At 43.7% G+C, this 16,594-nt stretch overlaps 1 protein-coding gene across 2 annotated transcripts in view; it reads right to left on the bottom strand.

The window, feature by feature from the left end:
• Positions 1–1,194: 1,194 nt before the first annotated feature.
• LOC139381804 (semaphorin-4G-like) overlaps positions 1,195–16,594 on the bottom strand; it is a 55,103-nt gene continuing 39,703 nt past the window's right edge. For both annotated transcript variants that reach the window (XM_071125577.1, XM_071125578.1), the window contains exons 9-16: positions 16,185–16,360; positions 14,857–15,001; positions 13,550–13,772; positions 13,217–13,332; positions 12,853–13,007; positions 12,459–12,520; positions 8,911–11,944; positions 1,195–2,630 (exon numbers count right to left, since the gene is read on the bottom strand). In XM_071125577.1, coding sequence (XP_070981678.1) covers positions 10,839–11,944; positions 12,459–12,520; positions 12,853–13,007; positions 13,217–13,332; positions 13,550–13,772; positions 14,857–15,001; positions 16,185–16,360 — 1,983 coding nt within the window. In that variant the 3' untranslated portion in view covers positions 1,195–2,630; positions 8,911–10,838. The remainder of the gene's footprint in view (positions 2,631–8,910; positions 11,945–12,458; positions 12,521–12,852; positions 13,008–13,216; positions 13,333–13,549; positions 13,773–14,856; positions 15,002–16,184; positions 16,361–16,594) is intronic.

Here is a 16,594-nt window from a genome sequence, read left to right on the forward strand (position 1 = left end):
AGAAAAAGGAATCTGGTTGATATCCCTTTAAATGGAGGATAGGCATGCAAAGGAACAGAAGGGTTTCAAAATGAGGCACTTCCTGATTGGATTTTCCTCAGGGTTTCGCCTGCAATATCAGTTATGTTATACTCACAGACAATACTTTGACAGTTTTGGAAACTTTAGAGTGTTTCCTATCCTAATATGTCAATTATATGCATATTCTAGCATTTGTCCTGAGAAATAGGCTGTTTACTTTGGGAACGTTATTTTTCCAAACATAAAAATAGTGCCCCCTAGTTAACCCCACCGTTTCTAGGCCGTCATTGAAAATAAGAATGTGTTCTTAACTGACTTGCCTAGTTAAATAAATATTAAATAAAGGTGTAAAAAAATAAATAATAACAAATTATAATAATTTAAAAAATAAATAAAAATCGGCATATTGGTGCCCAAAAATACCGATTTCCGATTGTTATGAAAACTTGAAATCGGCCCTAATTAATCGGCCATTCCGATTAATCGGTCGACCTCTAGTACAAATGTAGTCCGTTTCAATCGCTGTGCTTAGCCCCTGTCTTTGGCAATGTCTCTAGAACACCGAATAGACCGACAGAAACACACTCTTCTCTGAGTCCCCAAATGTCCTCTAAACAAGACTAATGAGACACACGGTTATGCTTTCAACCGTGATGTTTATGCTTCCCAGAACACAAACAGAACCACCTTGAGACAGCAGCCCTGCTAGCTGAGTATGTGTATGTATAACACAATGTAGCCAGAGATTTGTGGGAGACGAGGCTGGATGCTAACCAAGTAATTTCATAGGAAACGGGCCTAGATGACTGCCTCTTCATTACCACTCTGTAAACATCTGTCAGTGTTGGTCCATCCCAGGCAGACAACACTCCAGAGACCTGTGCCTCACTCTAATACTTTACTCATGATGTACTCCTCCCTCACACTGAGTGTTTGGCAATGTTAACTGGCTGGCTTGTTGAGCCTAGCTGATGTAAATCCTCAGACCATGTTTCAGTACCTCCCTTCCTATCTCCCTCCCTTCCTTAATTCCTTCCTCACTCCTTCAATGCTTCACTACCTCGAAGTTCACTGATTCACTCTGAACTGCAATACAGGTCTAAAGAGAGATGAATATGGGCTGACCAGAGCACCGTGTCAGTTATATACACACAAGCAATGATAAACAACAGAAGAGGTTGAAACATATTGTTTATTAGAATTTCAGCTCATCAAAATGAAATGTAAACGAACCAGAAGTCAGTGAGATGCTACTCAATGTGTTAGTGTTAGTGAAGCAGGAGGACATCTTGTTGTGTGGACATATTACTCATAACGTGACAAAAAAATATGGAGAGGGAGGGAGAAAAATAAGGAGAGAGACAGGCACAGACAGAGAAAGGGGTAGGGATACTGTATAAAGCAAGAGAGTGTGTGAGACAAAGTGAGAGAGCTAGAAAGACAGACAGAAACCATTGGTAGATACAGTATATGGAGCGAGAGAGAGAAATACAGAACGCTGTGGATGTTGCTTAACAACCCATGAGAAACTATCTAAACAAACCCAGATGAATGGGCAAGACTGAGAACAGTCTCATCATGTCACATTTTATTATTTTTGAATTTAAGCCTTATAGCTACGGTGGTATATTCTGTTCATCATGCTGTTGGCTAACCTACCATGCTTCTACAACAGGTTTCCCCAAACCCTGGCCCTGGAGAGCATCTGGATGTGCAGGGTTTTGCTTCAATCCATCACTAACATACCTACTAAACAAAATCAATTCATCATGGTCTTCAGTCTGACTCTGGACCATAATAAGTTGCATCAGCTGTGTTGGCGCTGGGCTGGAACGAAAGCCTGCACCACTCATAGATCTCCAGGAGTTGGAGATAGATCTCCAGAGTTGGAGACCCCTGTTCAACAGTGTTATTAGACTACTTGTGCAACACTAATGGACTGAGACCCACATCAGAGCCTCTTACAAATGGCTTTAAAACAACAACGGCAATAGAAGAGCAACTTGGTACAAAATCACAATATAAAGGCTTTTTTTCCCCTTTTAAATGTTTTTCTTCAAAGAACGTAGTGGCACTGATAGTGCAGTCCTTTTAAAACCTGACAACAGTTTATGATGGTCCCCCATTCTATTAGTAAGCTTCCATGTTGTGATAGTTTGTCATCTTTACAGAGAGGGCTATAGAGGACAGAGTAGTCTGAGGTGAAGACCAGGACCATTAAATGCCACTTTCCCCAGTTTGCTCCTGTATCTTGAGGTGAACAGCACAGGTCAGGTAGTAGTTGTACTGTACCATGACCTATATTACTTACTGAGGTATCCATGTCAACTCCAGTTCTCAGGTTAAGATGGGATAGAGCAGTGAACTAGTGGTAGAAGGGAGGATTTGACTTTCCTCACTCACTCTGGATTATAATTGCTGTCTTCCAATTGCACTGGAGCTGTGTTTGATTCCAAACGGTGGCATTATCCTGACATTTTGAAGCTACACTATTCCCAGTTGGCAAGATCTTCATGTCACGGTACCAGACATCACACCATATTTGAGAATGGCTGGAGCAAGATCTGTTTGAAACAGACAGGCCCCAAACTAGATAGCGTCTCTCAGGTCTGTGGAAGAAAGAGACACATCTGTGAGTCAGGAACAGAGATATACATTCTGGGTTCATTTACTGGTGTTGTTTTGATGTGTCACCACCCACAGGACACAAACTGGTTGAATCAATGTTGTTTCAATGTAATGTGTCAACATATTGGTATGTGAACTCTATGTGGAAAATACATTGGATTTGATAAAAGTATTTAACTGTTGTTTTGAGGGTGAAATGTCAACCACAGGATTATATAATAATAGCAAAAAAATGTCAACATAGACAAACCTTGTATAAAATATGTTGAATTTGTACCTTCAAACCAACATTAGATCTTCAACGTTATATCCACTATCAGAAAAATAACTACAGGCTGGGCAACACAATCAACTGGAGAATGGGTTTATCTACAGCTACCCTTTGGTCTCCCATCAAGGGAGGTGCACAATTGTCCCAACGTCGTCCGGGCTAGGGTTTGGCCGGGGTAGGCCGTCATTGTAAATAAGAATTTGTTCTTAACTGACTTGCCTAGTTAAAAAAGGGTAAAAATGATATATTACTGTTCAAAAGTTTGGGGTCACTTAGAAATGTCCTTGTTTTTGAAAGAAAAGCTACTTTTTTTGTCCATTAAAATAACATCAAATTGATCAGAAATACAGTGGAGACATTGTTAATGTTGTAAATGACTATTGTAGTTGGAAACGGCTGATTTGTAATGGAATATCTACATAGGCGTACAGAGGCCCATTATCAGCAACCATGACTCCTGTGTTCCAATGGCACGTTGTGCTAGCTAATCCAAATGTATCATTTTAAAATGCTAATTGATCATTAGAAAACCCTTTTTTAATTATGTTAGCACAGCTGAAAACTGTTGTTCTGATTAAAGAATCAATAAAACTGGCCTTCTTTAGACTAGTTGAGTATCTGGAGCATCAGCATTTATGGGTTTGATTACAGGCTCAAAATGGTCAGATACAAAGAACTTTCTTCTGAAACGTGTCAGTCTATTCTTGTTCAGAGAAACGAAGTCTCTTCCATATGAGAAACTGCCAAGAAACTGAAGATCTCATACAACTCTAATCAGAATAGAAAGAGTGGGAGGCCCCAGTGCACAACTGAGCAAGATGACAAGTACTGTACATTAGAGTGTCTAGTTTGAGAAACAGACGCCTCACAAGTCCTCAACTGGCAGCTTCATGAAATAGTACTCGTCAGTCTACCCGCAGTCTCAAGGTCAACAGTGAAGAGGCGACTCCGGGACGCTGGCCTTCTAGGCAGAGTTGCAAAGAAAAAGCCATATCTCAGACTGGCCAATAAAAAGAAAAGATTAAGATGGACAAAAGAACACAGACATTGGACAGAGGAACTCTGCCTAGAAAGCCAGCATCCCGGGGTCTCCTCTTCACTTCTGACGTTGAGACTGCGGGTAGACTGACGAGTTTCAGAAGAAAGTTATTTGTTTCTGGCTATTTTGAGCCTGTAATTGAACCCACAAATGCTGATGCTCCAGATACGCCTATGTAGATATTCCATAAAAAAATCTGTAGTTTCCAAATACAACAGTCATTTACAACATTAACAATGTCTACACTGTATTTCTGATCAATTTGACGTTATATTAATGGACAAAAAATGTGCTTTATATATATATATATATATACACACACAGTGGGGAGAACAACTGCCGATTTTGCAGGTTTTCCTACTTACAAAGCATGTAGAGGTCTGTAATTTTTATCATAGGTACACTTCAACTGTGAGAGACGGAATCTAAAAATCACAATCTGATTTTTAAGTAATTTAATTGGCATTTTATTGCATGACATAAGTCTTTGATACATCAGAAAAGCAGAACTTAATAGTTGGTACAGAAACCTTTGTTTGCAATTAGAGAGATCATACGTTTCCTGTAGTTTTTGACCAGGTTTGCAAATACTGCAGCAGGGATTTTGGCCCACTCCTCCATACAGACCTTCTCCAGATCCTTCAGGTTTCGGGGCTGTCGTTGGGCAATACGGACTTTCAGCTCCCTCCAAAGATTTTCTATTGGGTTCAGGTCTGGAGACTGGCTAGGCCACTCCAGGACCTTGAGATGCTTCTTACGGAGTCACTCCTTAGTTGCCCTGGCTGTCTGTTTCGGGTCGTTGTCATGCTGGAAGACCCAGCCACGACCCATCTTCAATGCTCTTACTGAGGGAAGGACGTTGTTGGCCAAGATCTCGTGATACATGGCCCCATCCATCCTCCCCTCAATACAGTGCAGTTGTTCTGTCCCCTTTGCAGAAAAGCATCCCCAAAGAATGATGTTTCCACCTCCATGCTTGGGATTGTACTCATCCTTCTTCTTCCTCCAAACACGGCGAGTGGAGTTTAGACCAAAAAGCTCTATTTTTTTCTCATCAGACAACATGACTTTCTCCCATTCCTCCTCTGGATCATCCAGATGGTCATTGGCAAACTTCAGACGGGCCTGGACATGCGCTGACTTGAGCAGGGGACCTTGCGTGCGCTGCAGGATTTTAATCCATGACGGCGTAGTGTGTTACTAATGGTTTTCTTTGAGACTGTGGTCCCAGCTCTCTTCAAGTCATTGACTAGGTCCTGCCTTGTAGTTCTGGGCAGATCCCTCACCTTCCTCATGATCATTGATGCCCCACAAGGCGAGATCTTGCATGGAGCCCCAGACCGAGGGTGATTGACCATCATCTTGAACTTCTTCCATTTTCTAATAATTGCACCAACAGTTGTTGCCTTCTCACCAAGCTGCTTGCCTATTGTCCTTGTAGCCCATCCCAGCCTTGTGCAGGTCTACAGTTTTACCCCTGATGTCCTTACACAGCTCTCTGGTCTTGGCCATTGTGGAGCGGTTGGAGTCTGTTTGATTGAGTGTGTGGACAGGTGTCTTTTATACAGGTAACAAGTTCAAACAAATGCAGTTAATACAGGTAATGAGTGGAGAACAGTAGGGCTTCTTAAAGAAAAACTAACGGGTCTGTGAGAGCCGGAATTCTTACTGGTTGGTAGGTGATCAAATACTTATGTCATGCAATAAAATGCAAATTAATTACTTAAAAATAATTTTTGTTTTAGATTCCGTCTCTCACAGTTGAAGTGTACATATGATAAAAATGACAGACCTCTACATGCTTTGTAAGTAGGAAAACCTGCAAAATCGTCAGTGTTTCAAATACACGTCCTCCCCACTGTATATATATACAACTACTCTCTGTAACCGGTATATCCCTATACCGGTTACAGAGAGTAGTTGTACTGGACATTGACCTATATTACTTACTGAGGTATCCATTTCCAAAGGTAATGACGTCAAATGACAAAAGTAATATTGAATTGTGTTTGGTTGACAACAAAATATCACCATTTAATGAAATGAATCTACTGCTTGGATAGTTCCATCTAAGCCATTGGTTTGATCCCATTCTTTTTGGTTGAGTTGGAGAATCGAACATAGTATTTGTTAACAGGCTATTTATTGTATTTCAAAAGTGATAGTGAATTGTGTTTGGTTGTCAACGCAACAAAATATCAACAGGTGATCTATCTTCTGCTTGGATAGTTCCATCTGTGCCAGTGACTTAGTCTGGCTTTACTTGCAGTTACAAATTATTAATTGATGTGTTGGGTTCACGTCTCCATCTCAACCACAAATCTATGTTAAAGAATAGGACAAAATCAAACCCTTTTTTAAGTTTCATTTGATTCCTTCAATTTAGATTTTTGTTTTTGTTGTATAGTATACATTTTAAAGTGAAAAATCTGCGTCTCATTGTAATTCCGTTACCATCGAATTGCCCTAAAATATCCATGGCCACATTTTGAGGTAACCATAACTAAACATCTCTTCCTATGTAATTTTATGAAGCGTGCATGTTCAGAACAGCATGCATAGGTCATCGCAAGTCTGTGGAGATCTTCACAATTGCTATAATAATCTGTGCAGAATCTCAAACAGCATTGATCACTTGCACTATGTACTTTGAATGTAATCTCAACTGCAATCCAGGTCATTTGGTTCTTCTACAAAATGAAGCACAGCGAAAACACTTTAATCTATTGTATAAATAAACAAAAGATCTGACATTATATTCCTATTTGAACTTTGCTGTGCTCTTAAACGGTTGAAAGTGCAGTGATAGACATTTGAAACCAAAAATCTAATTGTTTTTCTATTGGAATTTGGTTGTACTTTTAGATGGTTGAAAGCATAGTGATAACACATTGGAAATTCAATAAATTTTTGGCTGTCTTATTGAACGGGTGAATATACAATAGGTTGTAATCGCATTGATCAACGTAAACCAAATATTACCCAATTATCCACGTTGAAATGACGTGGTGTCCCCAGTGGGCAGTAGCCACTGGAAACAAAAATAACTTGCATAAAAAAGGGATGAAAAATGTTTTTTTTTTTAAATAGATGAAAGCTAGCACAGTGCTATAGATAGCATCACAGCTGTCCCTGTGTGTATGAAGCGGGCCGTAACTCTTCAAACGTATCCTCACGTCATTTGTAGATCCCAAATCTTGATTTAGAAGAACCCCTTTGGGAGTATAGTTTACCTACCTAACTAAATAACTGTCACCATGTCTCATCACTCCTGGGTATATTTAGAGAGACTAGCTGAATAGGGCTTAATGACGGCTTCTCTAATGGAGGCTTCTCTAATGGAGGCTTCTCTAATGGCTTGTGTTACTTTTTCTTTCTTTCCTCCCTTTCATCTCCTCCATCAATGCCACGGTCATGTGATGTTTGGTCTCCAACCAGCTATAGCCTTTTTGAATTTACTGCAGCATTCAATTCACTGCTTCTCCAGCCCACATCACAGACTCACATTAGAGACCTGTCCTGGCTTGTTAGATTCAATCATACGCGGTGTGTGTGTGTGTGTGTGTGTGCGCGCATGTGAGTGAGTGAGAGCGAGAGAGAGTGTGTGTGTCTGCATGTGTGTGCTACTTTCCGTTTTCAGGGTCTAGAGGTATAAGAAGATAATTGAGAACAGAGTGTGCATCTGAAATAAATCTATTCAGGAAATCTCTGGTGGAACTCTCTCCCCCTCTTTCTCTCTTCAATCTCTCTACAGAGAGGTCAGGTGCTCTTGCCAGGTTCACCTGCTCCAATTAACTCGTGCGTCTCACAGAGGAGAGACAGAACTCTGGAGATCAGTGGTGACATGGAGGAAATAGATGAGAAGAAGAGAAAGCAAAGGAGAAAGGACAAGATGAGGGAGGAGGGAAAAAAGATCAAGACAAATGTGTGAGAGAAAGTGAGAAAGGAGATGGTGAAAAAGGGAAAAGACGGCAAGTGGAGAAAGAGAGAGCGAGAAATGGAGAGAGAGCATCCGATTCAGAGAATGGTGAACAGTTTCATCTCATGTAGAGGACATTTTTTTCCCTTCACCTGGAGCTGCTAGATTTTTTTACTCTGCTTCACTAATATGGACCCTCTACTCTACCCTCTCTATTCCTAACAACCATCACTAAAAGAAAAGAGGAGAACTGACTAGAGCACCCCTGGATGTCACTATCTGGCCACCATTTCAGTTTTGCTGTAACACAGGCTGCAAATATCTATTAAAATCAATATAACTAATCCTAGTTTGTTCTTACCTTAGTTCCTCTCTTTTAGTAGGCCTATACGGCTCTTCCATTTAACATCAGTGCTTTTATGGGAGATTGCAATTTGTCTGAGTAACTGTATATATTTGTTTAAATGCCAGTGCTTCCCAACCCTGGTCCTCGTGTACCCCCAACAGTACACATTCTCATTGTAGCCCTGGACAAACACACCTCATTCAGCTCATTGGGGGCTTGATGATTAGTTGAATCTGATTTGCTTGTCCAGAGTTACAATCAAAATGATTACTGTTGGGGAACTGGAGGACCAGGGTTGGGAAACACTGGTTTAAGCAGCTAGCTGGCAGAGTGCCTGTCTTGCTCTGTTTGTCTGTCTATCTATGTCTGTCTATCTATGTCTGTCTATGTCTGTCTGTCTATGGCTGTCTGTCTATGGCTGTCTGTCTATGGCTGTCTGTCTATGGCTGTCTGTCTGTCTGTCTCTCTGTGTCTGTCTCTCTGTCGGTCTGTGTCTGTCTCTCTGTCTGTGTCTGTATCTCTGTGTCTGTCTCTCTGTCTGTCTGTCTCTCTGTCTGTCTGTGTCTGTCGGTCTGTGTCTGTCTCTCTGTCTGTCTGTGTCTGTCTCTCTGTCTGTGTGTGTCTGTCTGTGTGTGTCTGTCTGTACAACCAACAAAATATCAGAAAGCAAAACTCAGTCTGCTTACCTCAGGTGTGTAGCCTATAAGTTGTTATGGCCATGAACCGGAAGTGATGTCTGATCCTCTGTGGCTGAGCTGTGATGAGTTCAGAACTGGGAATTTTGCCAACCCCAGTTCAGACACATTCGTTGGAGTTGGTTAGGAGAAAGAGAGTCAGTAGTGTAGGGGTGCTGCTAATCCATTAGCTCCAACTCAGTTGATGGTGTTATCTCTTGACAGGGTGTGATGATGTTGAATCTCCCATAGTCCTGATGTGCTTGTAGTGTCCATTGATTTGAGTACATAATAACCAAGGAATGTCTGAAGCAAATGGCATTGAAAGTGCATAAAAACTGTTAATACTGTCATATTTCCTATCACAAATATAATGTTCAAAGGGTATTTTCATTGGATACTCTCTCTGTCTTGGGTTAGACGTTGCTATATGTTAATAATAATACTTGAATGTGGTTTTTACAGTTTGTGTTACCATTGTAATCAATAAAGATAATTTACAATGAGAACCTCTAAGAATAAAAACAAATACACTTTTCCCCTCAATGTTCTAATATGAAACCTGCTAAAAAGGAGTAGAGCACACCATCGTTAAAACACATCTGGTTCCTTCTTTGGACATCTGCCTCCATTTTAAAACACAAGCCAATTCAAGGCCGTTGTCACAATTCACAACAACTTCATATGAGCCTATTCTTCTTCCTCCTTTTCCTCCTTGTTACCATGATCTGTGTTGAGACTTCACAGGGTCCCTGTCACTCGTGTCCTGCCCAGCGAGGAACCTTATTCTGGGGCTGAGATCTGAGGCCTGCTCCCTGAATCACTCCCTCCAGGGCTAGTCTTGTATTGATCCAGACTGAGCCGTATTGACTTGAGCTGGGTTAGCGCTAGCCTGCTAAGTTTTGCAGAGCTGAGGTAGGTTCTCTCTGTCTCTCCTAGAGAGGTGTATCTTACGTGAGTCCTCACTGTAACCCATGCCTTTGGATGTCAAACAGGAGATAGAGATACAAGAATAGCTCCTAGGAAGGTTGAATATTGTACAGAAATCTCCTCTTTTGAAACATAGTTGTTATTCCAACACACATGCAAGTGACTCATTAGATGTGTGCCCATTTTCAGTGGTGCAAAAACTTTAAAAAAATACCCATTGCAGCCGTTTTTTTATCTATATCCAATCATTTCTAGGTAACAATTAAGTAGTACCTTACCTTAAAATGGACAAAAACGCAATACTTTTGTTAGGACTGTCTGGGAGTGGTCTGTGTGGGGAGGGGAAAATTTAAAACTAGCTGTTATTGGCAGAGAGGTTAGAAACTCTCTTTGTTATTGGTCCATTAACTAATTTACCGCCTGGTGATGTCACCAGGCAAGCTGAAACTCCCGCCAATGCAAACAGGTTGATTAGACGACTGTATTTCCAACTAGCAAATATTAGGGAATAACACTGATTTAAAAAAATCACACTTTTACAGTGTTCGTTTCATCAACTGTTGTACAATATTATACAAAACACAGGAAAAAAGCATTTCGACTGCACTGGGCCTTTAAGTAGGACAAATGGCAGGCTATCTCCCTCTCATAATTCAGATCAGGCTAGCTGCTGTTATATAGACTTGCCTAGAGTCCATTTACTCTGTGAGCAGCATGGGTCATCCACAAATGATCTCTGCACCCCTCGGTTTGGGGCCAGTTTCTCAAGTTCCTCCCGATGAGTATTACTATTCTTGACTTGGAGAAGGAGATAAAGTCAGAGCCTTACAACAGGCCCTTCAGCATGTAATGACCGAGTCATAGGTTCAATTGTCGCTGGGGCCACCAATACAAAATGTATGTACTCACTGATGTAAGTCGCTTTGGATCTGCTAAATGGCCTATATTAATGTCCCAGTTCAGTCCTCCCACCACAGGGGGAGCTACCTCCCTGACACAGATTCCCTCTACTACACAGAGCTCTCGTCCGGTTTGGGCAACAGCTGTGTGTGCTTCCTCTTCTCTAGGATCCTGTTGAGTTCCTCAGTGAAGGAGTAGCAGAGAGGAGAACTGCTGTCTGCGTCACTCTGTCTTAACAACACATAGCTGTTACCGTGCATCCTCCGCAAGACGCTGGGTAACGTCGCCGATAGGCCGTTGGGGCTGGGGAAGTCTTGCAAGTCACACTCTGATTGGTTGAGGGCAGTGTGAGGTGTCTGAGGAGGCGGGGGGAGAGGAGGGGCAGGGGGTGGGGGGTCCTTATTGGGGGATGACTGGCCCTCCCCAGGGACGATCTGGAGGAAGCCCCCTTCATGCGTGTCACCGTCCCCCGGTTGTTTGGAGACACCGTTACCATTACAGATCCCATTCCCATTACAGTGGCTGGAGATGGTCTTGAGCTCTAGGTGGGTGGAGCTACTGTTGCGTTTCTGATGCTGCTTCCTGTGTTTTTTCTTCCTGTTCGTGTGATTAACAGAGGCAGCGGCGGCAGCGCGGAGAGAGTACTTCCCCCTGTGGCCGCCCCGAAGACAGAAGCCCACGTAGAGGAGAACCACTGTGAGAACCAGACACAGACCCCCTAGGATGGTGATCATGGACAGGTACATAGCCTCCATGCTCCTGGGGGAGAGTAGCTCCGAGGTGGGGGGGAGATGGGCCGGGGGAGGGGGTAGCAGGGGCCTCTCTGAAAAGGGGGGTGCGCTGGGTGGAGGAGGGGGGTCAAGGCTGGATGAGTCAGAGTCCCGGGGGGTGTAGTAGGAGTAGTCTTCCTTGGTGGGGTCCATGGGCGGGGGAGGGGGTTGGGGCATGTCTAAACGAACTGTCACAGAGTACGTAACCACGGCGACCCGGATGCCATTCTCAAGGGCGTGGCAGGTGTACTCGCCGCTCTGCTCAGGTCGGGACTCAATGACCAGGAGGCCATCATTTCCCACTCTGAAGCCGGAGTCCAGGCCGTAGCCCTGCAGCTCTGACCCACCCAGAGTCCACACTGGGGTTGCCAGGTTGGAGCTGAATTCACACTGGAGCAGCACGTCATCTCCCACCATCACAGACCGGCTCCGATGCTGGACTAGCTCTGAATGAATGGCAACACACATACAACATGAGTATCCTCTCAAAATAAGACTGATCTACTGTTATGGCTTTCAGAATAGACACTAAAAGGCCCAATACATTGTACTATGTGTTTGGGAGTTATATGCAACTTCTATACAACTTATCAGACTGCATATATGACTCTAAAATCACTGGTGCATAAAGAATTCAATATGTTACATTCTCCCATTTAAAACAATTGCATCATAATCAGAAAAGCTTGAGGATCTCAAATCCTGAATTGCATAGTATTTTCTAACTTCTTAGTATGTAAAGTGCATCAATGTATAAGTCAGATTCTCTTCTGAAAGTTCTCTTCAGACCTATCAGAAATATGATTAGAGGTGCTATGGAAACGAAGGTGCTGCAGAGACAGCATGCAGCATGCATAACCAACTTTCAAATATTAACACTTAAAACCCTCAACTTTCCAGATAAAATACATCTGCACGACAATACAACTAAGTATGGTCAGATAAGGCATGTCTGTGTACCGTCTGCTGTGTCGATGTCACATCCTCTGTTCCCATACAGGACGTCCTGACTCAGGTTAGACCTGACAGGAGAGGAGAGGAGGAGAGACTGTTAGCCTGTCATCAAGTGCACACACACACACACACACACACACACACACACACACACACACACACACACACACACACACACACAGAACTATTCATGTCACGTTCACCAGCACAGTCAACAAACATTACGCCCAGTTCAGCATTACGCAACAGTTGTGAATGCATTGCAGAGATTGCAACACAGACAGAGATATATAGAAGATAAGATAAGTCAAATCAAACACACAGACAGACACAAGGGCACCAGCTAAAATGATATTACTCAACCCCATCACCTGACAGTAACGTGATGACACACACACACCTGTCAGTCTGTGCTGTGATGTCCACACAGTCCTGTCCATCCCAGCCACAGTAAGGGTCCCGGGAGAAGACACAGTCGTAACAGGAGGTGTACCTGCTACAGGTGGAGAGTGGCAGCTGGACCACACCAGAGGGAGAACCTACATACACACTCATCTAGAGGGGAGAGAGAGAGAGAGAGCCTCTCTGTGTTATTGAAAATGGGCTAGAGCAAAAGCCAACAGCAGTGGATCTGAGTTAGCGGTCCTTCACTTAGAATGACAATAAACAAAACATACAAAACATAATACTAGCCGTGTGAGTGAAAATGTGCACCTGTGTGTACGTGTGTGTACGTGTCTGCACGTCCGTTTGTGAGTGTGTACCTGTGTGTGTGAGATGACCAGGCTATCCACAGGCTGTGGTTGGTCAAACAGCTGTAGCTCCTCTATGATGTGTAGATGGCCCTTGACCTCCACAGCCCTGTGCAGCCAGCCATCGTCTGAAACAGGAGACAGAGACAGGGTCACAACACACACACACACATACAATGGGATGTACTGTACATGTGGTCTGAAGTCTGTTCCATTCCATTACTGGGATGATTGGTGATCGCAATAATTGACTACCTAGTGACACACAAATGAATCACATGTACGCAAACACACAGCATAACACATGCACACCATAACCCTCCCCCTCTCTATACCCCCACCAACCTGTTCCCATGAACAGTACATGGTAGTTCTGCCCGTCCAGCCCCTCCACCCTGTGAGCCGCCAGCTGGGTGTAGTCTGTGGTCCTCCTGAACAACAGAGGGCGCTGCTCTGTAGACATGACTTGCTGGGACATCAGAGGGTGTCTCCTCACAAAGTTCAACACGTCGTCTGGCAAGGAGGTGGAGGAGTTGATACCTCTGGATCTCAACTGGTCTGTTATACACTATAGACGAGGGAAGAGGGTATGAGAAGGATGGAGAGAGAGGGGGATGAGAGGAAGGAGTTGACACTTCTAGATCTCAACGGGTCGGCTATACACTGGAGCGAGGGGTTAAGAAAAATACATTCAGAAGAGAGAGGGATAGAGGAGAGAAAGAGGTAGAGTTGAGGCCTCTGGCTCTCAAATGGTCTGGATGGATGGATGAATAAATTAATGGGGATAGATACTGTAGATGGATAGAGAGAGATGAGTGGAAGATATAGCCCTGGAATGGTAATCGAACTCATCAAACACGTGTGTTTGATACCATTCCATTTACTCCATTCCAGCCATTATAATGAGCTGTCCTCCCCTCAGCAGCCTCCTGTGACCTATTAGCCACTATGAGTTGAAAAGTCAGTGTGTGCAAGCTGCTTATCTTTCTCCACCTGACTAAGCGAACAACTTCTCTGACTTTGTCCTCTGTAAGATGTCATTGCCAACTCTGCTAAGAGGCTTTGACACTGCCACTACAGTTAAGACCCAGAACCGTTACTTCTTCTACCCCATTTCACAGCTAGACCCGGAGAGCGGAAATTAAGCTTTTCGGCATTGAAACGACACTACTGTGGATCATGACCCGTCTCATTAATGATGTCATTCCTTTGGAACCTATAATAAGTCATCATCATAACTGCACAGAGTCTCGGCCCAGCAATAATCACCATAGAAAATGGCTTTCAACGACATAAGCTCCTTCCATTTGATCCTCATCCAAGAAGCTGCCACTCAGCTCTATGATCACTTTTTCCATCTTTCCTCTCTCTCCTTCCCAGTCCCTCCTCCTCAGTCTGTTTATCACTCTGTTTTTATAAACCCCTCTCTCCCCCTCACTCCTCAACCTTTCTCCCTCCCCACCCTTTACCGTCTCAATCTCTCCCTCTCCCCAGTTCTTCATGTGAGTATTTAGACTCAGTAGATTGGATGTTGGGATGCTGGGGAAAGAGGAGATAGATTAGGGGAAACTCTAAGAAGACCTGACTGGGCCTGTTATATAGAAGTCTGCTTGGACAGCAAAAGACAAGGCGTGTGCATGTGTGACACTCACTGATCCAGGTCGTGGGTCAGGGACCTTGCCAGTGTACTCGCTCCATTTGGCTCCAGAGTCCTGGTTCTCTATGTAGGGCCCATCAAAGACCCGCTGGAGCTCAGACAGAGAAAACTGGCACACTGCCGACGCCTTCACATTCTTCCTATAGCACACACACACACACACACACACACACACACACACACACACACACACACACACGATTTAAGGTTGCCGTAACATATGAAGACGTTGATATGATCAACAGTTACACTGCCCTAAACAGTTTGTGATATCCCACATAAAGAAATAGGGTTTGGGACTATTCCATCTATTCCACTGGTTTCATTAGGTTGGACAAGATAAATGAAGTCACTCAATTAAGAATTCCCAAAATATTGGAGAGAAAACTAATACTATTTGGACCAGGTCTGGTGAAGAGGTACAAGTGACTGTTCCAATCCAGGAGAGCTCATAGCTAGGTTCCTAATACAAATAGTGCTGTCTCCAGGGACATGGTCTGTAAACACTACATCACTCAGAGAGGACACGTCACAAACTGATTCGGTATAAACATCTCTCTCTCCCAATGGATATGTTCATTGACCTGGGTCACACACACACACACACACACACACACACACACACACACACACACACACACACACACACACACACACACACACACACACACACACACACACACACACACACACACACACACACACACACACACACACACGACCACCAGCAGTAAACCTTAGGTGTTACTACAGCGCCAGCTAAAATAGATCAGAGATTGACATAGCGGAGATGAAAAGAGAGAGAGAGAGAGAGAGAGAGAGAGAGCAGGGGGCATGGTGACAAAGAGAAATGTTCAAAGCTAATCAAGAGAAGCTCTACGTCTCCTTTGACAAGTAAACAAGGGAGTGAGGTGAACAGAGAGAGGGAGAATGAGAAGAGTGTAGGCATGAAGGATAAGAGAAGGTATGAGTGGGAGAGAAGAGAAGGAGAGGTAAACAAAAGAAGGAATGCGGCCCTTTATGGGAATGGAAAAAAAAGACTGGGAGAGAGCGTTAGTGACCAGAGCTGAGCTACTATATCACCTGATACTCAGACAGTCAGAGGACATTGCGGTCTCTCATACACACAGCCAACACATCATTGACATTGCCAAGTGTAACCTGACCATAGAGGTCATAACTACAGTCTCTCTCTCATATACATCTCATATACATCTCACATACATCTCATATACATCTCATATACATCTCATATACATCTCACATACATCTCACATACATCTCATATACATCTCATATACATCTAGTTCTACTACTACTCACCACTCGAGACCAAAGACGCCGTAGAACAGCGTGTCGTGAGGTGTGTCCCCCGACAGCGTGTACACACTCCTCAACACGTTGAAGTGGAAGTCATATTCCGGCAGGGAACACACCAGTCTGGCCTTCAGGAACGATGTCCACCTCTTCTGGAGGGTCAAAAGACCTCCTCGGTCTCCCTACGAGAGAGGGAGGAGGAGGGAGGGGGGAGGAGGAGGAGAGTAGGAGGGTAGAAGAGGAGGGTGGAAGGAGAGGGGGACGGGAGAGGAGAAGATGGGGGGAGTGAGAAGAGGACAGGGGAGAAGAGGAGGATGAAAGAGAAGAAGAGGGAACAGGAGGAGAAATAAGGTTAGCACTCAGCATATGGACAACCTAAACTAAGTCCAGAGAACATGCCTTTCTTGGGCACAAAG

The sequence above is a fragment of the Oncorhynchus clarkii genome, chromosome 23 (assembly GCF_045791955.1).
Source record: "Oncorhynchus clarkii lewisi isolate Uvic-CL-2024 chromosome 23, UVic_Ocla_1.0, whole genome shotgun sequence".
Lineage (NCBI taxonomy): Eukaryota > Metazoa > Chordata > Actinopteri > Salmoniformes > Salmonidae > Oncorhynchus > Oncorhynchus clarkii.